The sequence below is a fragment of the Cryptomeria japonica genome, chromosome 1 (assembly GCF_030272615.1).
Source record: "Cryptomeria japonica chromosome 1, Sugi_1.0, whole genome shotgun sequence".
Lineage (NCBI taxonomy): Eukaryota > Viridiplantae > Streptophyta > Pinopsida > Cupressales > Cupressaceae > Cryptomeria > Cryptomeria japonica.
Window position 1 is genome coordinate 148,029,654 of NC_081405.1, and position 16,280 is coordinate 148,045,933.

The window sequence follows — 16,280 nt, forward strand, 5'->3', positions numbered from 1 at the left end:
TGGTTCTTTTGGTGTGGAAGTTTTGAGTAGTGGTCTCATAGAGGCGACAGCTTTTCCCCCAGCTATCCCTTGCCCAAAATTGGTTAGGGAATGTATTGCTAGGTATGATCCAGCCTCCGAAACCATCAGGACAGACAATGGTGAAACTCTCCTTGCAATTAACCATGAAGTAATTTCCTCTATTTTCAAGCTACATGGCTACTAGTTCTCTAACTTTTCTCCTGCCCAGTCAATCATTGATTTCAACAAAGATAGAACTAGGCACCAAAATAATGTAGAAAAATATTGGCTTAAGGTTCCTCAAAGGGGTGGTTCCAGATTGCCTATGAATCCTAATAAGAATCATATGCTGCCTCATATTCATGATGTCATGTTACTATTGTACCAAGTTAGAGGCTCTGCAGATGCCTATAGTTTCAATGAATGGATTTATTGCTATGTGCAGCTAGTATTAGAAGGGAAGCAATACCTTGATTGGGCAGAGCTGATTGCTCATTCAATGAGGGAGCAGCTGAGTATGGCCAGACAGTTTAAACAAAAATTCTTCATGTCTTTGTATCTTATATATTGTTTGGCATGTGTTAATGAGATAGTTGGAATACCTAGATAGCCCACTAAGTAAGAGGTCCTTGTATATGATTTTAACTGTATGCTATAAAAGGATAATGCCTTGCAAGACTTTAGGAGGGTACACAATGCCTTTCTAGGAGATTTGTGTTACGAATTGATGAATATGAAAAGAAAAAGAATTTATGAGGATTCACAGGCACTGGTGAAGAGGTTTGGCAGTTTCTTTATCTAGTTCACTTGCTTTTGCTATATAAGGATAGGTAGTTTTGAGGAAGAGCCCTTCAAGCTTCCTCATTTTTGTTTAGATTGTTTTGTTTTAGCAGAGGTATGTAGGCAGCTGACTACTGTGATTAAAAAGGCTCAACCTAGAGACAAATGGGAGGGTCATTTTCCCATTTAGTTAGGTATGCTATCCTGCAGTTCAATGTCCGATGCTTTGAGTATTGGAGTAGACCTGAAGAATTTGAATTTTCCCTTGTACCATGAAAGGAAAGGGTTTGACAACAAGGGTTTCTCCCGAAGTCTTGGTGTAATGTCATATCTCCCAATTCCACAATTAGAAGACTTCTAGGAGGATTGCAGTGATGAAATTGAGGTGTTCAAAAGTGGAAACATGAGGATGCTGTTGGAGAAAGTCATTCCATTATAGTTAAAGCTTGACATAGATGGACTTGAAGAAGATTATCTAGAACTATTTGAACCTAGATACTTAGCTCAAGATGAAACCGAAGTGTCCTGTATCAATTGGAGTGAGGAAGAAGAGGACGATATATAGCTAAAAACAAAAAGGGTTTTGGAGAGAACCGTAGAATGGATTAAAAGGAAGAATGTAGTGAAATTAGGCGCCAATTCTAACTCTATGAGGAAAAGTGAAGTTACTCTACATTCACCAAAGCATTTTTCTAATAATGCTTCTATGCATGTTCATGTAGGTAAGGATAAAAAGCCACTTCAGGTTAGCCACAACTCTAATCCAGCTTTGGATTTCTCCACTACTCGACATACCTGGTCATGAAATGCTACTTAGAGAAGGATGGATCAAGCTACGGATACAAAAGTGAAGGATAAGATCCTAGAAGCTTGGATATTTAAGGTTGAAGATCTAGACAGTGACGTTGCTAATGCCCTAGATTCCCATGTGGTTATCGTATCTATGATGCCACCTTCCAAAATGATCAAAGGAGCAACTAGTTCCAGCACAACCCCTAAATGGCTGACCACTTCAGTGAACAAAAAATGGAGTTCCATTCCTGTGACTATTCCAATTCAAGATATGGTCGTTAAGTATACAGAGAAGGGCCCCAAGCCAAAAAGGTTCAAAACAACTACTCGACTGGATAGTGATGAGGGGACCATAAAGTGGGTTGCCGAGATTGCTTCATACAAGGCCAAGGAAGTCAGCACAAAATATTTTGAGGTCACTAAGGTGGAGCTAGGAAACATGAGTAGAGATTCAGATAACCATTTCTTCTAGGTATCTGCAAAGAAAATGCTCACCAGGTCAGAGAAAGACGAGCGGAAAAAGAGAGAGCTAAAGTGGCATATAAGCATCCTTGCTCAATTCATTGACAACATTAGTTTCTTTGGAACACTTCCTATATCCCATGCCACAAAGAGTTTTGATCCTACTTCACTAGAAAATAAAAGGCTAATGAGTCAAGTTCAATGAGCTAAAAGCATTGCAGAGGCTGTTGAAAGATGGATTGAAGGAGTAAGTAAAGATAAAGAAAAGTACATCATGAACTCCCAGAAATTATGTGATGAGATACAAAGCCTCATTATGGAGATTCAAAACCAGGTTTCACCGTGGGAGAAAGAGGAACACAAATAGGAGAATGTCTTGCCTATGGTTACTAAAATAGAAGAATACGAAGCTATCAAGTTTTTGACAGAACATTCAATCAAGCTGGTAATAGATTAATGCCAACTCTTCATGTTGAAGAAGACCATAATGTGGTGGGTGCTCATCTTTAAATCTATGATCTCTGATGCAGAGACTTTTGTGTATGAACTCCAAGACCTCCAATGTTGTTTAGTTAATGAGAACAAGGTGGTTAATCCTACCATGATTGGTAGTTAGGGATTTGCGAGTTGAACACACAAGATGGGATAAAAAATTTTAGGATATACATGGAGAAAATCAAAGCCAAGGGTAGTTTCACTCCTGAGGATATAATGCAAGTTTCTTGGATTGAGTCTATGACATTTATCGGTAATGATCAATTACTAAACCATGCCGAAAAGATGGTTAAGCACAGATGGAACAAAGAAGAGACCAAGGTGAAACTTAATGCAATGAAGGTTCTGAACCAATCCATAATCCAAGAAATCACAACTGCCCATGATGCCCAGGAAAGTGGAGAAGAAGATGATGATGGGAAAGTAGCATAATGCGTGGATCAATGCCCTATTTTTATGTATCTTTCATGTTTATGCAAAAGACTTCAGGACATTTGTCCCAATTATACTCTCTTACTTTCATAACTGATTTAGAGGAGCCCGGGTTTTCAGGGAGACCTCCTCTATTCTAAAACTATAAATTAGACTAAGATGGATGGGATAAGGGTTAGATTTTGGTTAGAATTTTGTTAGTTTTTACTTAGTTTCTTTTTGGTTTGAAAAGCATTGTTTTGTTGAAGGAAGTGATCAGACTTTAAAGATCTGGAATTGAAAAGGGTTTTATAGATGTATTGATTGTGTCTTTGTTACATAAGATATATATATATATATATATATATATATAAGGATCATTCTGTTTTGCGAGGAAGAGAAACCTTTGAGTTTTGAATCTGCGTAGTGATATATCTTTGCATATGTTGATCTAAATGAAATGATAGTGATTGCCTTTCCAGTGTAGAATATTATTATTTTTCTGAGATTCCTTTCTGTGAATGTTTAAAAGATTTGTGTTTTGAAAGGAGATTTCCTTCTTCTTATCTATTTTTATGAATTGTAAAACTGGTGTTCTGAACTTTGTTTCGACCACTTTTATCTCTTGTATTGAAGCATTAAGAAAAACTTATTTTTCCTTGACATATGTGTAGACCATTAACCTCTCATCTAAGAATGAAGTAGGTAGCCTTATGTGCTTTTTGGTTAAAAGCATACCAATTGAAAATTAAATAGATTATTCTTGAATAACTTACGAAGGGTGTTGTACCTATCAAAAAATTTAGAGGGAAGTAGTATATGTTACACTTACCTAGCTGTATGGTGAACTTTTGTCTTTAAAAGAAGGCGACAAAGTGAAAATTCATTAATTTAAGGAAAGGCAGAATCCGTTCACTAACAAATTTTTGGCGACTCTATTGGGGAGAATTAAGTCAAACATTCAATAGACCAGCATGCCACAGGCATGATAGAATTGAACTCATAATCAGCAATATCCATAGTTTTGCTTTGTTTGAGACAAATTTCCATAACTCAGGAACATCACTAAGGTTGAAAGTTTTTGCTTAAAGATCTTAGGAACCTTAGGGGTGACAACACTAGATTCTTGTCCTTATACCAGATCACAAAGGAGAGAGGGAGTAATTGATAATTATTTTGAGGAATTGCAAGGGTTTCCATTTGCCACAAATTTCACTCCCAAAAGAAATGCTAAAAGTAGGCCTTCCTCTCCTACCAGGATCACTCCTATACCTTCCTCTTCAAGCCATTGGCAGGCACTAAGGCTTATCGGAGTTCAAGCCCCTCTTCTTGTAACTATCTACCCTATTTTCATTATGGCCCAACCATGGGGTTCCGCAGTCAGACCCCTTACCCTCGGAGCTCATAATCCACTTCCAAAAGGAGCAAGGGATGTTATACCTAGGTTTAATGGTGATGGAAAAGTCTTAGTTGAAGAAAACTTGAATTATTTTAATGTAGCTACTGGGATACTGGTGGTACAATTTGAGGATCTGGTTTTTAGGCTTTTTGCTCAAACTCTTACTGAAGGGGCAACGAATTGGTTTAGTCATCTACGAGTGGGATCCATAACTAATTGGCAAACAATGAAAACCTCTTTTGAGAAAAGGTTCAAGAGCACTGATGATGAACACTCACTACTAGCTCAACTCACACAAATGAAAAAATAAATTCATGAGCTGATGAGAGACTATGTAACTAGGTATAATAATATTATCCATAAAATTCCCCAGGCTAAAAGACCAATTGCTGACAATCAACAGTGTTTCTTTATAAACTCCATGCCTCCCGATGTTGGTTTCCACCTCAAAAGAAATAGACCAGCTGATCTCGACACTGCACAAAATGAAGCTATATAACTTGAAGATGACTTAATAACAACCGAGAAATGGAGAAAGGATGTGCAAATTCATCAAGGGCAACCCCAAGCTTTTACCTCTTCAACTGATCCAGTTGTTCAAAGGCTAGTCAATGATATGATTGCTTTGAAGAGGCAGATACCGAAACCTAGAGTTTCCTACCCACAACCCTATCAAGATATAAGAAAAAAGACCTCAAACTAGTATAATTATGGATGATCTTTGTAATTGCCTGTTGCCCTGCAAAGATTGCAAATAGAGGCTCCTCCTAAGAAGGGTGCTATGTGCTCTTTTCACCTCACTATAGACCATGATGGAGCTTCTTGTCTAGATATGATAAGACATGTTCAAATGAAAAAAACAAAGGATGAACTAGGTGAGTTCTCAAAAGCAGAGAAAATTCAAGAGGTACCTGGCGACTCTGGATCATTCTACCTCAAATATGAGTCAGATTTAGAAAGAGGTGGTAATATTTTGGCAACTCTTGAAGATCCCCCATGTGCAATCCTTACAAGAAATCAATGGAGCTCACAACCTTCTCCTTTTGTGATCTCTTATGGAGCTAATTACAAAGGTAAAGATCCCATAAGTAATGGTTTTCCTTCCCACGCAAAGATCCCTCAGGTTAAGATTTTGCAAAGGAATCTTGAAAGTAAAAATAGTTCTTCTCCTTCCCCCTCCTTTGACATAATTGAGTTTTGTAAAGCTTTGACTATTCAACTTTCCACTACAGAATATTTGAAACTAAACGCGAAGGAACTAGACAAACTCGTCAAGTATGTAAAAGGAGATTCTTCTTCAGACTCCTTAGTGCATGAATATGTGGGGCTTAGTGATTTGTTTACTGCTAAAAAACCTATCTATCCCATGCCCTTCCACCGACATGGTTAATCCCTATGCTCTTCATAATGCTGAAGATAGGCTTGAAATTGAGGTTCTTAAATCTGAACCTTTCTACATATCCCTTCCCCTGAATGGTCAAAAGCTTAGAAATTGCATAATAGATTCAGGAGCATCAAATAACATAATGCCTTCATCTGTTGCTAGGTCCTTAGGTTTAACTCTTACTAAGACATTTGGAAGATGTTATTCAATGCATGGAAAGAAGGTCCCTCTTATTGGATAGGTAAAGGATTTCCAGGCAATGCTAGTAGCATGTCTCAATAAAAGGGTAAAATTGACTATTCTGGTTGCTGATATTCCAGCAAGTTATGGGATGCTTTTGAGTATAACTTTTTGTAAGGAACTTGGAGGTGAAATTAAGATGGGTTGGCCAGAAGCTATCATTCCACTCAGGAAATAGAAAATCAAACTTGAACCTGAACCAAAAAATAAATACATAGTCTTCACCTTTGATAATCCTAAGGCTCAGATTCTGTTTCAAGAATGTGAATTTGGAAACTATCTCATCCTTGCACCTGATGAAAAAGAGTTTAAAGAAGAATTTGATGAAGATGGCGGATTGTGGCATATGGAATTTGATGGAAGTTGTGCCAATTCTGGTTTTGGAGTCTGGGTAGTTTTGCTCTCCCCAAATGGTAACATCTTTCCTTTTTCTTTCACATTGGATTTTAAGAATACTAATAATACTATAGAGTATGAGGCATTATTGTTAGGATTAAATGAAGCCAAGTTTAAAGGTATTAAATTGCTCAAAGTTAGGGGGGATGCAGAGCTAATTGTTAGACAAGTGAGAAATGTCTATTCAGTTAAAAACCATAGATTGAGACATTATAAAAATAGAGTTTGGGATGAGATAGAATTTTTTGATGCCTTCTCGATTGAAGCTATACCAAGGGACCAAAACACTAGGGTAGATTCGTTGGCCATTTCAGCCTCTCTTTTGTTACCACACCTAGACTTTAAGGATGATTCATATAGGATTGAAATGATTTATAGGCCTAGTGTACCTGATAATGTAAGCCATTGGCAAGTATTTGATATAGATGCTCAGATCAAAGACTTTCTAGAATGTGCTCATTCATTCTCCCAATCATATTTTGAAGGTTCTAAAAATAATTGTAAGGAATTTAGTCCAGATTCGGGTGCTAATTCTAACAACAATTTCATTCAGCTTAAAGTGAACAAAATTCTGAAAGGGCTAGTGACTTTGGAGAGATTTTTCACTTGAAATGATGCGTTCATAGGCAAGAAAGCTCTTGAGGATGATAGGAAAGGAAGTTGTGAAAAGATTAATTTGGGTGATGAATCTAATCCTAAGGTGGTAACAATTGGCAAATGTTGCTCCTCTGAGGAAAAATGAATTCTTAGTGGGCTACTGAAGGAATACATTGATGTTTTTGCTTGGTCCTATGATGATTTGAAGGAGTTTAGGGATGGGCATTTTCAACATCAAATTCTGTTGAAGCCTGGCATTTCTCCTTTCAGACAGAAATTGAGAAATTTTAATCCCTTGATGGCAGACACAATTTTTAAGGAAGTAGATAAAATGCTTAAAGCTAGAATCATATATCCAATTCATCACTCTACTTGGGTAGCCAATATTGTGCCCATGAGGAAGAAGAATGGGGAGATTCAGATTTGTGTAGATTTTTGCAACTTGAATCAGGCAAGTCTTAAGGGCAACTATGCCTTACCCAATATGGATCATATTCTGCAGATGGTATCTAGGTCAGAAATGATGTCGATGTTAGACAATTTTTCTAGTTACAATCAGATTAGTGTTGAAAAGAATGAACAACACAAGACAACCTTCATCACTCTGTGGGGAACATTCGCATACAATCATATGCCTTTTGGTTTAATAAATGCTAGAGCAACCTTTCAGAGGGCTATGGATTCTTCTTTTAAGTATTTTCATGATAGAATTATTGTTGTTTACCTAGATGACTTGACAGTGTTTTCTAAAGAAAGGAAGAATCATCTCAAGGATCTGAGGGAAGTTCTGCAACACTATCGTGAGAATGGAATCTCTTTGAACCCAAAGAAGTCAGTTTTCTGTGTAACTGAGGGTAAATTATTGGGGCATATCATTTCAAAAGAAGGTGTCAAGATTGATCTGGAGAGACTCAATGTAATTCAACCTCTCAACTTGCCTTCAAATCAAACTAGAGTAAGGACTTTCATCAGCCAGGTGAATTTCTTAAGATGGTTCATGCCCGAATTTGTGGAAACTACCAAACATATCATTAGCTTGTTGAGCAAAAGGTATCCTTTCAAATGGACTAAAGAAGCCAAAGAAGCTTTTAAAAAAATCAAGGGTTCAGTTGCAAATGCACCTACTCTCATCAATCCAGATTTCAAAAAGGATTTCATTTTATACTACTACGCCTCAGAACATACAATGTATGGAATACTGTTACAAATGGATGAATCTAGGATAGAAGCACCTATGGCGTTCATGAGCATTCCACTCAAGAAGCATGATATTAAGTATTCGCTTTCAGAGAAACAAGCCTTTGCTATGGTCAAAGCAGTAAAACAATTTTGGTATTACATTCTGCACTCTCACTCTGTGGTTTTTGTTCTAGATTCCGCAGTGAAAAGCATTTTAACTCAGCAAGAGGTTGGACACAATAAAAGAGCAACATGGGTAACAAAAAACCAAGAATATGATCTAGACATTCATGCTACAAAGATAGTCAAAGGACAAGGCTTATGTAAATTGATAGCAGAAAATGAGATTGAAACAAGAAAAGAGTTACCATTGACCCTATTTATTGGATTACAAGATACCTGGTTTTCAGATGTGGCTTACTATTTGACTTATGGCAGGTGCCCAAGTCATTTGTCAACAAAGGAGCAAAGGAATCTTAAGTTAAAGGCTGCTAAGTATGTTATTTGGCAGGATGACCTATACAAAAAAGGTTTGGATGGAACATACTTAAGGTGTGTGGATAAGCCTCAACAACAAAAACTTCTGGAGGTTTATCATGATGAACCCTATGGTGGGCATTTCTCATCCTCTGTAACTGCTTTCAAGATTTTAAGGAATTTCTTTTATTGGCTTGGCATGTTTCGAGATGCGTATATTTATGTTAAGGAATGTGAAAAATGCCAACTCTTTTCTGGGAAACCACATTTACTGGCTTTGCCTCTAAGGCCCGTGGTAATAGATGAACCTTTCAAACAGTGGGGTATTGATTTTATTGGGCCGATAAATCCTCATTCTAGTGCTGGGCATATGTATATTTTGACAGAAATTGATTATATTTACCAAGTGGGTGGAGGCTATTCCCTCTAAAAAGGCAAACTCAGAGGTCACATGTATCTTTCTCAAAGATTGCATCCTGGTCCGTTTTGGAGTTCCTCAAAAGATTGTTGTTGATAATGCATCTTATTTTTCCTCTGAAGAAATGACTATGTTTTGCTATGAACATTAGATTACCCTCTCACATTCCTCTGATTACTTTCCACAAGGTAATGGATTGGCAGAATCAAGCAACAAGAACCTGATAGTAATTATGAAGAAGTTGGTTGACAAAAATACTCAAAATTGGCATAAGAAGGTATATGAAGCTTTATGGGAAAACAAAATTACACCTAAAAGAGCCATCAGAATGGCACCTTTTGAGCTTGTGTATGGGATCAGTGCAAAACTTTCTTTACCCCTGGAATTGTCAGCAGCCAAGCTTCAGATAGTAGTGGAGGATTTTTTTTTTCAGAATGCTCTAGAGAAGAGGGTTATGTATCTAATGAAGTTGGAGGAGGAAAGGGAGATGTTGGTGGATAGAATTACGGAGCATCAAAATAGAGTGAAGAGGATTTTTGACATGAGAGCTCGACCAAGAGGCTTCCTTAAAGGAGATGAAGTACTGTTATGGGATAAAAGGAAAGAACCAAAGGGTGCACATGGCAAATTTGACTCATTATGGAAAGGCCCATTCAAGATCTGTGAAGTGGTGGAATGAAATGCTTTTAGACTCAACTATTCTGATGGAACAGTTATGCCCTATACTTACAATGGGCAAGATCTCAAGCTCTACAAACTATGAATGGTTGGGATTTCCTATATATAGTAGTTTAGGTGTTTTGTTTCGTGTCTGTTTAGGTGTAGGTCTTCCTTTGTTCCCTTATCTATTTTAGCCCTGCGAAAATAGAGATTTAGAGTTCTTTGCATTTTCCTTGGAAAAATACAATCCCTAGTCAGAGCCAATGTTACTATTTCATTTATCCTTCATAACAGGAGTAAATCACCCTATTAAATTTCATTCGGAGACCTTGTATTTCTTGCAATGCCTCGATTCAAGACTTAGTTCGTTTATCAATTTTCTTTAAATAAAAAATGTCAAGTTTTAGTAATTGGTTGAACTCCATGAACACATTGAATCATTTTGAACGGGTTCATTAGGTTCATTTAGGTTCCATGGGTTCATAAGTGTCTTGCGGGTTTTTCATACTAACATTCTTTTAAAGTGTTTTGCAACGTTTCCTTATTGGTCTCATTCGGTGATGTGTTATATCATCACTCTAGGAATTGAACTCTTTGAACCTAGTTCAAAAGGTTTAGACATGTTAAATATGTTCAACACAGTTCAAATGGTCAGCAACATATGACATAGTTAATCCTTTCAGAAATGTTTTCTCTTGGCCGCAATGTACACCTTGAACTACTTGAACCTTAATAAAGTCTGTTTAGAATGTTCACGGGTGTTGAAATTTGGTGGGCCGCATGAGTTAAAAGATTTGATGGTGCATTAATTACCATGTATGAGGAAGGCAAACCATATCTTGGGTGACATCAATTGTTGGAGTTTCGAAGCAAGTAATCATTTTGGGAACTGGTGGTTATATCAAAAATGTTGCCATGCATTCGATGCATGCGTGCGATGTCCAATCCACAAGAATAATACACTTAAACTGACGATTGAAATTATTGTAGTTAATAAGACCGTATTATTGCTCCTGCTATAAGGTATGAGAGGATTTATTCTCTGAAAATTTGTTCCTCGTCGCTGCGGTGTTATTTTTCTTGGATAGAAGGTTTGTTTGCTAGTAGTCGTCTAGGTTCTCTCAGCTATGAAGGTGAGTCCATTTCTTGTCCTCTCCAGTGATTTTTACTTGCATTTCTTCTCTTGTAGTAAGGTTTACTGAAGGAAAATAAGGCTTGTCATTCATGAATTATGAAGTCCACATTGCACCTATTCGGGAATGTTTTTAGTCTTGCATGTACAAACCCATAGTCAGTGATACCAACCTCAAAGGGGAAAATATTGAAGTTTTAAAAGAAAGGGTGGTCAAGGGATTTGATGGTTCTTTTGGTGTTGAAGTTTTGAGTAGTGGTCTCATAGAGGCGATAGCTTTTCCCCTAGCTATCCCTTGCCCAGAATTGGTTAGGGAATGTATTGCTAGGTATGATCCAGCCTCTAAAACCATCAGGAGAGACAATGGTGAAACTCTCCTTGCCATTAACCACAAAGTAATTTCCTCTATTTTCAAGCTAACTGACTACCAGTTCTCTAACTTTTCTCCTGCCCAATTAATCAACGAGTTCAACAAAGATAGAACTAGGCACCGAAATAACATAGCAAAATATTGGTTGAAGGTTCCTCAAAGTGATGGTTCCAGATTGCCTAAGAATCCCAATAAGAATCATATAATGCCTCATATTCATGATGTCATGTTACTATTGCACCGAGTTAGAGGCTCTGTGGAAGCCTATAGTTTCAATGAATGGATTTATTGCTATGTGCTGCTAGTATTAGAAGGGAAGCAATACCTTGATTGGGCAGAGCTGATTGTTGATTCAATGAGGGAGCAGCTGATTATTGCCAAATAGTTTAAACAAAATTTCTTCATGTCTTTGTATCTTATATATTGTTTGGCATGTGTTAAGGAGATAGTTGGAATACCTAGACAACCCACTAAGGAAGAGGTCCCCGTATATGATTTTTACCCTATGCTGCAAAAGGATAATGCCTTGCAAGACTTTAGGAGGGTACACAATGCCTTTCTAGGAGATTTGTGCTACGAATTGATTAATATGAAAACCAAAAGAATTTCTGAGGATGCAGAGGCATTGGTGAAGAGGTTTGGTAGTTTCTTTATCTAGTTCACTCGCTTCTGCTATATAAGGATAGGCGGTTTTGAGGAAGAGCCCTTCAAGCTTCCTCATTTTTGTGCAGATTGTTTTGTTTGAGTAGAGGTATGTAGGCAGCTCACTACTATGATTAAAAAGGCTCAACCCAGAGACAAATGCAAGGGTCATTTTCCCATTCAGTTAGGTATGCTATCTTGCAGTTCAATGTTAGACACTTTGTGTATTGGAGCAGTCCTGAAGAATTTTGATTTTCCCCTGTACCATGAAAGGAAAGGTTTTGACAGTAAGGGTTTCTCCCGAAGTCTTGGTCTAATGTCGTATCTCTGAATTCCACAATTAGAGGACTTCTAGGAGGATTGTAATGATGAACTTGAGGTGTTCAAAAGGGGAAACATGAGGATGGTTTTGGAGCAAGTCATTTGATTACATGTAAAGCTTGACATAAACGGACTTGAAGAAGATTATCTAGAACTATTTGAACCTGGATACTTAGCTCAAGCTAAAACCGAAGTGTCCTGTATCAATTGGAGTGAGGAAGAAGAGGATGATATACAACTAAAAACAAAAAGGGTTTTGGAGAGAACCGCAGAATGGATTAAAAGGAAGAATGTAATGAAATTAGGCAACAAGTCTAACTCTGCGAGGAAAAGTGAAGTTACTCTGCATTTGCCAAAGCATTTTTCTAATAATGCTTCTATACCTATTCATGCAGGTAAGGATAAAAAGTTGCTTCAGGTTAGGCACAAGTCTAATCCTACTTTGGATTTCACCACTCCTTGACATACCCCGTCACGAAGTGTTGCTCAGAGAAGGATGGATCAAGCTAAGGATGCGGAGGTGAAGGATAAGATCCTAGAAGCTCAGATATTTGAGGTTGAAGATTTGGATAGTGACATTCCTAATGCCCTAGATTCCCATGCAGTTACCATAGCTATGACACCACCTTCCAAAATGATCGAAGGAGCAACTAGTTCCAGCGCAACCCCTAAGTGGCTGAGCACTTCGGTGAAAAAAAAATGGAGTTCCATTCCCATGACTATTCCAGTTCAAGATATGGTTGTTAAGTATATAGAGAAGGGCCCCAAGCCAAAAAGGTTCAAAACAACTGCTCGACTGGATAGTGATGAAGGGACCGGAAAGTGGGTTGTCGAGATTGCTTCATACAAGCCTAAGGAAGAGGACAAGGAAGTCAGCATAGAATATTTTGAGGTCACTAAGGTGGAGCTGGGAAACATGAGTAGAGATTCAAATAACCATTTCTTCTAGGTATCTACAAAGAAAATGCTCACCAGGTCAGAGAAAGATGGGCAGGAAAAAAGAGAGCTAAAGTGGCATATAAGCATCCTTGCTCAATTAATTGACAACATCGGTTTCTTTGGAACACTTCCTATATCCCATGCTATAGATATTTTTGATCCTACTTCACTAGAAAATAAAAGGCTAATGAGTCCGGCTCAATGAGCTAAAAGCATTGCAGAGGCTATTGAAGAGATGGATTGAAGGAGTAAGTAAAGATAGAGAAAAGTACACCATGAACTCCCAGAAATTATGTGATGAGATACAGAGCCTCATTATGGAGATTCAAAACTAGGTTTCACCATGGGAGAAAGAGGAAAACAAATAGGAGAATGTCTTGCCTATGTTTACTAAAATAGAAGAATATGGAGCTACCAAGTTTTTGATAGAACATTCAATCAAGCCGGTAACAGATGAATGCCAACTCTTTGTGCTGAAGAAGACCATAATGTGGTACATGCTCACCTTCAAATCTGTGATCTCTGATGTAGAGACTTTTGTGTATGAACTCCAAGACCTCTAATGCAGTTTAGTTAATGACAACAAGGTGGTTAATCCTGACCATGATTGGCAATTAGGGATTTATGGGCTGAACATGTAGGATGCGATAAAAGTTTTCAGGATATACACGGAGAAAATCAAAGCTAAGGACAGTTTCACTCCAGAGGATACAACGTGGCTTGCTCGGATTGAGTCTATGACATTTATTGGTAACGATTAGTTACCAAAGCATGCTGAAAAGATGGTTAAGCACAGATGGAACAAAGAAGTTACCAAGGTGAAACTCAATGCTTTGAAGGTTCCGAACCAATCCATAATCCAAGAACTCACAACTACCCACGACACCCAGGAAAGTGGAGAAGAAGATGATGATGGGAAAGCAACATAACGGGTGGATCAAGGCCCTTTTTTTATGTATCTTTCATGTTTATACAAAAGACTTCGGGACATCTGTCCCAATTATACTATGTTAGTTTCATAACTGATTTAGAGGAGGTCAGGTTTTCAGGGAGACATCCTCTATTCTAAAACTATAAATTAGACTAAGATGGATGGGATAAGGGTTAGATTTTGGTTAAGATTTTGTTAGTTTTTATTTAGTTTCTTTTTGGTTTGAAAAGTGTTGTTTTGCTAAAGGAAGTGATCAGACGTTAAAGATCTAGAATTGAAAAATGTTTTATAGATGTATTGATTGTGTCTTTGTTACATAAGATATATATATAAGGATCATTCTATTTTGCGTGGAAGAGAAACCTTTGAGTTTTGAATCTAGGTAGTGATATATCTTTGCATGTGTTGATCTAAATGAAATGATAGTGATCACCTTTCCAGTGCAGAATATTATTATTTTTCTAAGATTCATTCCTGTGAATGTTTGAAAGATTTGTGTTTTGAAAGGAGATTTCCTCATTCTTATCTATTTTTATGGATTGTAAAACTGGTGTTCTGAACTTTGTTTCGACCACTTTTATTTCTCGTATTGAAGCATTAAGAAAAAAAAAAATTTCCTTGAAATATGTGTAGATCATTAGCCTCTCATGTAAGAATGAGGTAGGTAGCCTTATATGCTTTTTGGTTAAAAGCATACCAATTGAAAATTAAATAGATTATCTTTGAATAACTTATGAAGTGAGTTGTACCTATCAAAAAATTCATAGGGAAGTAGTATATGTTACACTTACCCAACTATATGGTGAACTTTTGTCTTTAAAAGAAGGCGACAGAGTGGAAATTCATTAATTTAAGGAAAGGCAAAATCCATTCACTAACAGGAGATTATTGGTTTTCTTGGTTTTTGGCATTTCTCCTTTGGCACTTAGATGGTTTTTGCATCTTGTGTTGCCATCAATACTAAAGGGGGAGATTGTTGGTATTATGTGTAGAGCCCCTCCCTGATCAAGCTCCGGTTAACTCAGTTGACCATGGTTGACCTTACTAATAAATGCTATAATTCAATAGGATGGGTTATGTTAGACAGATAGATTGGTGAGAAAATTAATTGGACCAAGTTATGGAATTCATTTCACCTTGAGGTGTACATTTTGATGTGTAATAGATACATAACTTTACATGATTCTAGAATAGGATAACTTTGAGATGATGTATGTCATTATTGGATTTGCAGGACTTTACTATGATGATAGAAATAGGATGCATGTCTTATGTATGGATCAAAATTATGATAATTATGATAATTCCTTATGTGGATTTATTTGGATATAAGATATATTGAGTTGTTTAAATGTAAATTATATGCAGAGTGTTTGATGTGTATTCTTTTTCAGGTGTTTAATATTATATGAGGTTATTTGGAATTACTAATGTGTAATTGAGATGCACAGGAAAATTATCCATGTGACCATGGAAACATTATGGAGAACCAAACCTAGACCTATGTACGTTCATAAAGCCAGGGGTTGTCTACTTGGAGAGACAACACCCTGTATGTATCGTATTTTATTTGTGAAAGTAAATGTTGCATGTGTGTTAAATTAAATTTATTAATTTGTGTAAATCCAACAAGAGACAAATTTCATGTGTAATTTTGTAACGTATTTTATTGTGTCACTTGACACATGTGTTGATTTATATATTGATTTTTGACTTGTCTCTTGGAGGGAGTTGTTCAACTATAGCTTTTTCAAACATTTGAATGTGGTTCTAAAATTTCCTTGGGTAGAGAGTCCTTGGAGTGGTCAACTTAGGTTTGACGCGAAAATTAACTTCAGATGGGTTTATAAGGGGTCAAATGGACTCCTAGGGGTAGTTTAAAGGTGTTTCCTAAAGCCCATAAGGTATACCTATGGGTTAGGAGTATTTTTAGGCATGTGTCTACTCCCATGTGACTGTTTAGTCATCCCAAAAAGTGGGTTTTCTAAGATGTGCGAAAATTCAAAATTAGAAGGTGCCATCTAGGTCAGATAACCTTCCCTTTTGCTAAGAGATCCTTTTTTATCTTTTTCTTACTTTTTCCTTTTTCAATTTTAGAAACCTGTGAGAACTCTCATTGAGATCTTCTTAGGCAAAAATGAGAGATTTTGTGGGTAATCACACACTCTCCATTTTTGGAGACTATGCATTTTGAAAAGTTTGGTTTTTGGATTCAAAATTCTGGCTAAGTGTGGAAGGAAGATTTGTGGATTTGG

At 37.1% G+C, this 16,280-nt stretch overlaps 1 protein-coding gene across 1 annotated transcript; it reads left to right on the forward strand.

The window, feature by feature from the left end:
• The first annotated feature begins 1,603 nt into the window (after positions 1–1,603).
• On the forward strand, positions 1,604–12,618 carry LOC131856905 (uncharacterized). Its single transcript, XM_059208867.1, has 3 exons — positions 1,604–2,015; positions 7,709–8,935; positions 12,551–12,618. Exons 1-3 carry the CDS (start codon positions 1,604–1,606, stop codon positions 12,616–12,618), a joined length of 1,707 nt encoding a protein of 568 aa, XP_059064850.1.
• The last annotated feature ends 3,662 nt before the right edge of the window (positions 12,619–16,280 follow it).

Coding starts and splice junctions, on each gene's coding strand:
- LOC131856905 (XM_059208867.1), top strand. CDS start 1,604: ATGGATCAAGCTACGGATACAAAAGTGAAGGATAAGATCCTAGAAGCT. Junction 2,016..7,708: donor GGTGGAGCTAGGAAACATGA/GTAGAGATTCAG, acceptor TGTTTTCTAAAG/AAAGGAAGAATCATCTCAAG. Junction 8,936..12,550: donor TGAACCTTTCAAACAGTGGG/GTATTGATTTTA, acceptor CTATTCATGCAG/GTAAGGATAAAAAGTTGCTT.